Here is a 10,037-nt window from a genome sequence, read left to right as displayed (position 1 = left end):
GCATTTGAAACACTGGTGGCATATATGGCCTTCAACCTCACAGAAACACGTAAACCACCACAGTACAACACACTGACAAACAAGTTCATCTCTCTTAGCTGTTCCAAACCACTCTACTCAATTCCTGCTCTCCCTCAGCCATTCCAAATCCCCTACCGGCTCGCTTCCTTACCTCCCTCATCTGCTCCAAAGCCACCACACCAGCTCACTTCCTTCTTGGTCCCCCATTATCATCACAGTGATTCACATAAAAAATACATTTATATTCAGAGGGTAATAATGTGAGGAACCTGCTGTGGGGGGAAAACTCATATCTAGAAATTAGCTCCAAAGAGTCAGCCTCTCAATTGTAGTAATTTTCACAGCTTCTTCAATGTCTCAGCTCCTGGATCCTCTAAATCATGGATCCTGAGCTTTCTTTTCAAGGATGTTTGGTAGTAGTTGCTTGTAAATTAAGTCATTCCTACGTTGTTTGTGTTGTTGTTATGTGCCGTCGAGTTGGACCCGACTCATAGCGACCCCTCCTTGGGTTTCTGAGGCAGTATCACTATGGAAGTAGACTGCCCCATCTTCCTTCTGAGGAGTGGCTGGTGGGTTTGAACTGCCAGCCTTCTGGTTAGCAGTCAAGTGCCTTAGGCACTAAGCTACCAAGTGCATTTTAATTCAGATGATTCTGACAAAGTATATCTTATTATCCCTTTCATTTTAGTGTAGAAGAATGTCATCTTGGTTGACTGTATCAAATATAAATAATAATATAGACAGAACTATGTTCTTTTCCAACAGGTGGCAAACCAATGTAATGTGAGTGCTGTGAATTTTTCACAAAAAGAAAAAAAAAACTATTGGAATTTAATTAAGAAAAGGTCAATAATTTACTATTTTATGTTCAAGAAATTAAAATAGAAAAAGAGCATAATTTGTTTAATGGTTAAATCAAGAGGATGCAAAATGAGCTATAATAATCTTATTAAAATATGGCTATATTTTAAGTAGATTAATATCAAATCAAAATATATAAAGAAAAGCTAAGAGTTTTTCTCCAAAGTTAAAAAGTATGTGTGTTTTTTTGTTTCCTTATTTTTTCTGGTGGCATAATACCTAAGGCATTTGACTGCTAATCAGAAAGCTGGTAGTTCAAACCCACCAGCCACTCCTTGAAAGGAAGACTGGGTAATCTACTTCCGTAGAGACACTACCTTGGGTTGGGTTGCTATGAGTTGAATCGACTCAACAGCAGTGAGTTTGTTTGTTTGTTTGTTTTGGTATATAAATTCATAGTAGGTGGTGGGTGTGAAAGGAAATGGGATTTGATAGTCTATTTTTCCACAATGCCGTATCTGGCTTTACCTATAACATTTTTCTGGCAAAATTTGTGCATATTAAAAATAAATATGTGTACAATAAAATAAGAAGTAAAAAATCAAATTAATTTTTTATGGAATTTCAGTGAGTGTTTATGATAGAAAATAAACTGTAAGAGTTTATTACAATTTTAAAATCACTGACAGTGCAAATGGAAGGCTTATTTTTGAGGTAACATTCATTTTTCATCTCCTTAGGGTCTACTTTCATTTGTAACACTCACATAATTCCAGTGAAAAACCAAGAGGGTGTGGCTATGATGTTCATCATTAATTTTGAGTATGTGGCAGATGAAGAAAATGCTGTCTCCCCCGAGAGAGTAAACCCAATATTACCAGTCAAAACTGTAAACCGTAAGTAAAAGGCAACTTACACTCTTGTTATTCTGATACTGTAATGATTTTACTTCATTTTACATATCAATTCCATTTTTTAAATATATTTGCATTTTAAGTAAAATCATTTTATGTTTTAAAAAGCTGTAGCTGATGTTCCCTTTGGTGCTTTATTTCAATACAGAATTTATCAACTGCTTCCAAGGAAAGACATTTGATTTGGATATAACATAATTTATTCAACCAGTCACCTACCTATTGATGGAACTTGGCTGATTCCAAAGTTTGTCTATTACAAATAATACCAGAATAGACTGTGCATATGCATTTTTATTTTTGGTCAAGCATATATTCATGGTAGATTGCTGGAAGTGGATTTGGGGGATTAAAGGATAGATACATATGCAATCTTTTTTAGATACTGCCCAACTTCTCTCCATATGGTTTGTATTTTACTCTATCACCAGCAATGTCTTAGCCCTTTTCCCCAAAGCTCTGCTAACAGAATACATCTATCTTCTTGACTTTTGTCATTGCGAAAGGTGACAATAGTACCTCAATTAATTTTAGTTTAGACTTTTCTTATTGTGTGTTGGATTTATATATTTAAGCACTATACACATTTCTGTTTTCTGTGACCTGTTCATTTCTTGTACCCATTTTTCTATTGGCCTTTGGTCTTTTTGTTTTATGGTCTTTTCCTTCTCAATTTATAGGATAAGTTGCAAATGATTTTCTAAGCAAATAAATTCTGTATATTTCATGGGAGCTCTGGTAGCATAGTGCCTAAGGCACTTGACTGCTAACCAAAAGGCTGGTGATTCAAACCCACCACCCACTCCTTGGAAGGAAGATGGGGCATTCTACTTCTGTAGTGATACTGCCTCAGAAACCCAAGGAGGGATCTCTATAAGTTGGATCCTCCTCAATGGCAGTGAGTTTGTTGTTTTTTTGTTTTTGTTTTTCCATAATTTTTGGCCTATAAAAGGTTTTTTTTGTAATGTGACTAAATTTATTGATATTTTCATTGTTTCTTCTGAACTTTGAGCCATAATTAGAAAAGCTATCACCATTTCAAAGTTCTAAAGAAATTCACTTTTTTTTCCTAGAAATTTTTTTAGAATCTCTGATCCATTTTAAGTCCATCTTGATGTACAGTGTAAGTTATAAAACTAATTTTCCCTTTGTAAATGGCTCACCAGTTGTTCTAGTCCTTTATTTAAAAAGCTTATGTTTTCCCAATAATTTGAGATGTTACCTTTTTCACATACTAAATTTTCTTATGTGTTTGGGTCTATTTCTGGACTTTCTGTTTAAATCTATGGGTCTATTTATCCTTCAGAATCATGATGTTCTAATTAACTGTTTACATCTGATATGCCACATGCCTTTTATTGATCTTAATGTTCATGAGCTTTGGCTTACTGTTCTAAATGAGCTTTAGAAATAACTTGTCTAGATCCAGAGAAAAATCCATTGGGTATTGCTATTCAGATGATACTAATTTTATAAGTTAACTTGGTAAGAATTGTTATATTGACATCTTCATGGTATGGAGTCATTCTATTCAAGGATATGGTATTTTGTTTCATTTTTCAAAATCTAACATTTGCGTCTTTCAGGAATATTGTTTAGATTGCCCTCATTTATTTAGTTTGCTCTTTGGCATTTTATCTTTTTTTGTTGTTGCTCTTATTGCTGTTGTTTTGAATAGAATTTTCTCTTTATTTTTCAATACGTTATACAGAAAAATACTATATATATATATACACACACACACATATATATACATACATATAGACATATGTATATATATAATGTTCATTTTATATCTTAAAATTTTATTGAATTTTCGTTATTTTACAATGGTTTATACATTGACCCTCATTAGTATTTTAGTGTACTATCATATCAAATAGAGATTGTTTTAAATTTTCCTTTCCAATTCTTATACATCTAATAGTTTTCTCTTGCCTAATTATGCTGTTACCTCCAAGGTAACATTAAATAGAAACTAGAACAGTGAACATCCTTGCCTTGTTCAGAATTGGTGGGAATATACCATGCTTCCTATTAAATAAGATAGCCTGTATGTTGAATTGTATATGATATTTTAAAGAAATTTCCAATGATTGATGTTAATCAGAAATGGGTGTTGAATTGTGCAAAATGCCTTCAAAGAATCTGTAGAAATAAATATGCTATTTGTTTCCTTATTTATTTGGTAAATTTTATTAATGGTATAATTGATTGATCAGCTGTTGGAACTCACCAGCCACTTCGCGGGAGAGAGACTGCATGTCATGTCCTGTAAAATTTACAGACCTGGAAACCCTATAGAGCAGTTATACTCTGTCCTGTAGGGTCACTATGAGTCAGAATCAACTCAGTGGCAGTGGGTGGAAATTATACACACACACACACACACACATATATTTAACTAATTATGATTATGTTGTTTAAGTCTTCCTTATCATTACTTTGATCTGCCCTCTAGATATATCTTGGACTGAAAGAAGTTTAGTAAGTCTTTAGTTTTTAGGGTACTTCACACTAATTCTTCTTGTATTTCTTGCAACTCCTTTCTTATGAATTTTGCTGCTGTGTTCTTTTTTCATAGATAATTCATATTTCATAATTTTCCATAATTTTTATTATATTATTATTTGAACTTTAGCATTATAAAGTGTCCCCCATTTTTATTTAATCTTTTACCACCTGTTGTGTTGTTGTTGTTATGTGCCATCAAGTCAGACCTGACTCATAGCAAACACTCGGGTTTCCGAGGTGGTATCACTACGGAAATAGATTGCTCAACCCACCTACATTCTACTAATCTTAAATCATGACCCTTGAATTTTTGTGGGGTTTTTTTTTTCCATTTTTTATTATATTTTGAACCACCTTTTAGCCTTTTTTTGCTTTAGTTGTGTCTTTTATGTACAACATGGGGATAGATTTTGCTTTGTATCTCATGTAAAAACATTTTTTTTTCTAATTGGCAATAAATATACTAGTATTCACATTTATTGATACAACTGATATGTTTGATCTAAGTACTAACATATTATTCTACATTAATTTCTCAATCTTAAAGTATTTTATGTCATCTGTTTTCTTTGCTCTTTTTTACTGTGTGTCTTTTTGTTTTATTATTTTTTTCTTTTCTTTTGATATTTGGGAACATTTGTATTTTTTTCTAGTGATTGTAAGAAAACCTTTATATGATGTCCTGAATCCTTCCTTCTCTTTCTCAGACAATATCTTTTGATTCATTACTATGAACAAGAATGACATTGTTGTTGTTGTTGTTGTTGTTGTTAGGTGCTGTCGAGTCAGCTCCAACTCATAGTGACCCTATGTACAACAGGTGTAGGACCAGGTTGGTCCTACACAACCCCACAATACTTGCTATATACCTGGTGCCATCATTGAAGCCACTATGTCTATCCATCTTGTTAAAGGCCTTCCCCTTTTTCATTGACCCTCCACTTTACCAAGCATGATATCCTTCTCCAGAGAATGGTCCCTTCCAACCACATGACCAAAGTAGCACAGACGAAGTCTGGCCATTCTCACTTCCAAGGAGCATTCTGTCTGCCCTTCCTCCAGGACAGATTTATTAGTTCTTTTGGCAGTCCATGTTACTTTCAGTATTCTTCACCAGCACCACAACTCAAAAGCATCAACTCTTCTTCGAGCTTCTTTATTCATTATCCAGCTCTCACATGCATACGAGGTTATTGAAAATACCATGCCTTGCATTAGATGCACTTTACTCTTCAAAGAGACATCTTTGCTCTTCAGAACTTTAAAGAGGCCTTTTACAGCAGACTCGCCCAGTGCAATACATCATCTGATGTCTTGACTGCTGCTTCCATTGGTGTTGATTGTGGAACCAAAGGAACATGAAATCTTTGACAACTTCATTCTTTTCTCCATTTATCATGATGCTGCTTATTGGCTCAGTTGTGTGAATTCTTGTTTTCTTTATGCTGAGCTGTAATCCACACTGTAGACTGTAGTCTTTTATCTTCATCAGTAAGAGCTTCAGGTCATCCTTACTTTCAGGAAGCACAGTGTGTCATCTGCATATCGCAGGTTGTTAATGACTCTTCTCCAATCCTGATACTACACTTTTCTTTGTACAGTCCAGCTTCTCAGATTATTCGCTCAGCATACAGATTGAATAAGTATGGTGAGAGGTTGCAACCCTGACATACTCTGTTCTGGTTATCTAGTGCTGCTCTGACAAGAAAATACCACAAAAGGGATGGCTTGAACAATAGGAATTTATTCTCTTACAGTTTGGAGGCTTTAAGTCCAAGTTCAAAGTGTCAGGCTCTAGGGGCTATGTGAAAGCCCCTCAGCTTTGGCCTTCAGCTCTGCCTCTAGCTCATGGCCCACTGAAGCTAGAGGCATTTCTTCACTCAGTCAGCTGCTGGCTACTGAGGCTAAAAAGCCCAAGGTCGACAAATAAAATGGCACAGTCCAATGTTACCAAACCACACGGCAGGCCATTAATTCAAGTCCATTGTAAATCCCAAGGTCGACAAAGCATGGCAGACTGCTGAACAACAACACAGCTACATGTAGGTCCAAGCATGCCACAAGCTAGAAACCATTTCCCAAGGCTTCTGCTTAAATACAGGAAGCAGACTGCATTCCCTAAGGCAGCTACTCAGCTGCTCACAGTAGATTCCACCATGGATTTGATCACCAGCCTCATCATGGGGAATACTAACTACATCCAGCTGCCCAGCCACTCAACTAGGCCCAGTCAAGTTGACACACAAACTAAACTACCACACACTCCCTTCCTGATTTTAAACCATGCAGTATCCCCTTGTTCCATTTGAATGACAGCCTCTTGGTCTATGCACAGATTCCTCATGAGTACAATTTATTGTTCTGGATTTCCCATTCTTTTCAATATTGTGCATAATTTGTTATGATCCACACAATTGAATGCTTTTGCACAGTCAATAAAACACAAGTTAACATCTTTCTGGTATTCACCAATGGTATCCATCTGACATCTCTAGTTCTATGTCCTTATTTTCCCCCCTTCCTAAAATAAAATTTTAATTAATAATATTTTCTTCCTTAGCACTTCTCTTTGTGCTCTTAGCTATGCCTGGCTTCCACCATTCAGTTTGTTAGCTTTAAATTATATCATTTGACTACCACTTATTATCAACATAACAATCAGTGACCTTATTCTGTATTTTCTTCTTCTTTCTCCTCCTTCTCCCATTTTATGTGGTTGTGGCATTTCTATTTTGCCATTGTAATGTTTACATACTTCTGACTTTTGTTTTCATTTTACATTTCTAGTTGAATATATTCAATGCTCCCCACCAGTCTTTTTTTTAGATCTTCCTGAAATACAACTTTTGAATAAAGCTCATACTCCTTTTGAATAACAGCTCCTGAGTAAAACAGTCTCAAAGTTCTTGCAGGTTTAAACTATTTTTCTAAACCCTAACATTTGAAATATAGCCTGCCTAGATATAAAGCAACTGGTCCTTGCTTAATTTCCTTGTGAAATCTTATAGATAGTGTTAGGCATTTTCCTTTATTGAATACTGCCAATAAGGAGTCTGATGCCACCAATTTCACTTTTCTTTGTAAATTATTTAAATATTTTTTTCTCTGAGTCTCAGAAAATTTCAACTAACAATTGTTGTTGTTATTTGCCGTCGAGTCAGCCCTGACTCATAGCGACCCCTCCTTGGGTTTCCGAGGCAGTATCACTACGGAAGTAGGATAGCCCAACCTTCCTTCCGAGGAGTGGCTGGTGGGTTTGAACAGCCAGTCGTCTGGTTAGCAGGCAAGTGTCTTAGCCACTATGCTACAGGAGACTTCAATATACCTTTTCAAAGTGAGTCAGATTTTTAAAGTTCAAAATACCAGATATACCTGGATATGACTATTCTAAGTCAATTTTCATATATATATATATATATACGCACACACACATATATATCTATGTATGTACATAGATATATATGAAATATATCTATGTACATATATATATATGAAATCTATATGGGATCTTTCAGTATATAAATTCAATTTATCTTGTATTTCTGAAATTTTATTGAATTATAATTTTAAATATTTATTCTATGTCTTTTGTTTTTCCTTCTTCTCCCAGAACTCCAGCGATAGGTATGTTGGATCTTCTTTTGGCTAATTATGCATAAGTTATATATAACTTTATCTTTTATATCTTTTCCTTTATTTGTGCTTTGCTTTCTTGGATTTTTCTCTCTTCTTACCTCTATTTTCTTTATCTGTCCTCCTTCAGGCAGCTTATAATTTGGTTTTAATTTTTTAGATGATTTTGTCTTTTTCTTCCTGAAATTATTTCCTATATCCTTTTAATTCCTACTTTGCATTTTCCTATTGTTTTTACATTTCTATTCTGTGTATTCAAACTCTCGACTCATGATGTTCCTTCAAATCTTCAATTACTAGTTTAATTATTTTTAACTCACTTTGGAGTGTTATGTGTCTATTTATTTTGTTTCACAAATAGATTATTTAGCATATTTCCTCTACAAAAGTATTTTTATTCTTGTTTTCTCTTTCATTCTTATAGGATCTTTGCTTCAATTTTAGATTTTTCTTACCTGTGTCTATTTATGAATGATTTTCCTGAACCTGTAATAACAGGAAATCTTCTAGTGGGAGTGAAGAGTAGTATGTTTTCTTTGAGTAGCTTTCTTAGTCATCCACTTTCAAAGCTCACTTTTACATTGCTACATTTTAGAGAGTTTGTGATTGTTTGTTGTTTGTGCTTTTAGTGTCTGGCATTCACTGCTTTTTCTTTGTCTTCTTTTGATTGTTCTTGTTTATCTTAGAGCAGTAGGAGGAACTTATATTCAGGTGCTTCCTTATTTTCCAAACTCCAAGGGACATCTCTGCCTTTAAAGGTCACTCAATGTCTCCCAAGAATGATGTTTTCTCAAGGCTGCCATCTGTGGTCTTCTGCCATTTTAATCCCCTTCTTTTTGTCTCTTCAGTAACCAGTACTAACACCAGTCAGAACACAGATACTGCTGTCAGTATTTCTTTCTCAGTGTAGGACTTCTTCATTTTTTTTTTTTTTTAATTTTTTGTGTTTTGGGTGGAAATTAGCAGGGCAAATAAGTTTTTCATTCATCAATTTATATATTTTGTTTCATGACATTGGTTGCAATCCTTTCAATGTAATAGCACTCTTCCCTCTTCCCCTGTGGGATCCCTGTTTCTGTTTGTCCTTTTTTCCTGCCCCTTCCTGCCTTCTAAGCTTTGATTTAGGGCAAATGCTACCATTTTAGTCTCCTATGGTTGATTTCTGAGGAGTACATTCCTCACAGGTATTATTGTTCACATTATAGGTCTATCTGTTGTTTGGCTAAAATATGATCCCTGGGGGCATTTTCCAGTTCCAGGTTTGATGGGTGTCTAAGGGCCATAGTCTTAGGAATTGCACCAGTCTTTATCAGATAAATATATCTGGTCTTTTTTATGATTTTGAATTTTGTTCTACATTTGTTTCCCACTCTGTCCAGGAGTTTCTATTGTGATCACAATCATAGCAGTCAGTTGTGGTAGCCGGCGTCATCTATTTTTTCTGGTCTCAGGGTAGTAGAGGCTGTGGTTCATGTGGTCCAATAGTCCTTTGGATTAATTGTTTCTTTGAGTCTGAGTTTGTTCACTCTTCTTTTCTTTGAACAAGGAGAAACTAATAGTTACTAGGCCTTTTTCTTCAAAAAGTAAATTCTGTGTTTTCCTATCACTCCTAGAAAATCTCTGCATTCTCCTTTCTTCACTTCTTTTCTTCCTGACTCTCTATTACAGTGTGCCCTCTGGAGCCAAATCTGCTGGTCTTGGGTGTTTATTTGCCTGTTGTTGTTATTGTTGTTGTTATGTGCCTTCGAGTCGGACCTGACTCATAGCGACCCCTCCTTTGGTTTCTGAGGCAGTATCACTATGGAAGTAGATTGCCCAACCTTCCTTCTGGGACCTACATGTAAATTAGAGCATATCCTATCTCTGTCTTTAGTTGCTTTGAATGAAAGGGCTATGGGTATTTTCATTTACTTCCCTTATTGATCTCCACAGTTTTTAGAAGAATCCATGAGGGAATTGAAATTTAAATATCTTCAATGGCCCTATGGGAAGCTAGAATCCTTATCTCGATACATTAACAATTGAGAAAATAAATTTTTACATGTTGTATAAATTCAGAAGGAAGCTCTGGTAGTGTAGTGCCTAAGGCACTTGACTGCTAACCAGAAGGCTGGCAGTTCAAACCCACCAGCCACTCCTCGGAAGGAAGGTTGG

General features: G+C 35.3%; 1 protein-coding gene across 1 annotated transcript in view; it reads left to right on the top strand.

The window, feature by feature from the left end:
- The first annotated feature begins 1,331 nt into the window (after positions 1-1,331).
- KCNH7 (potassium voltage-gated channel subfamily H member 7) overlaps positions 1,332-10,037 on the top strand; it is a 250,790-nt gene continuing 242,084 nt past the window's right edge. Inside the window, exons 1-2 of the mRNA XM_042781076.1 lie at positions 1,332-1,398; positions 1,563-1,718. Coding sequence (XP_042637010.1) covers positions 1,332-1,398; positions 1,563-1,718 — 223 coding nt within the window. The remainder of the gene's footprint in view (positions 1,399-1,562; positions 1,719-10,037) is intronic.

Source organism: Orycteropus afer, unplaced genomic scaffold, assembly GCF_000298275.1.
Source record: "Orycteropus afer afer isolate SDZICR_OR568_19922 unplaced genomic scaffold, OryAfe1.0 scaffold00084, whole genome shotgun sequence".
In the NCBI taxonomy this organism is placed as follows: domain Eukaryota; kingdom Metazoa; phylum Chordata; class Mammalia; order Tubulidentata; family Orycteropodidae; genus Orycteropus; species Orycteropus afer.
Note: the sequence above shows the minus strand (reverse complement) of the source record. Positions and strands in the feature narration are given on the sequence as shown.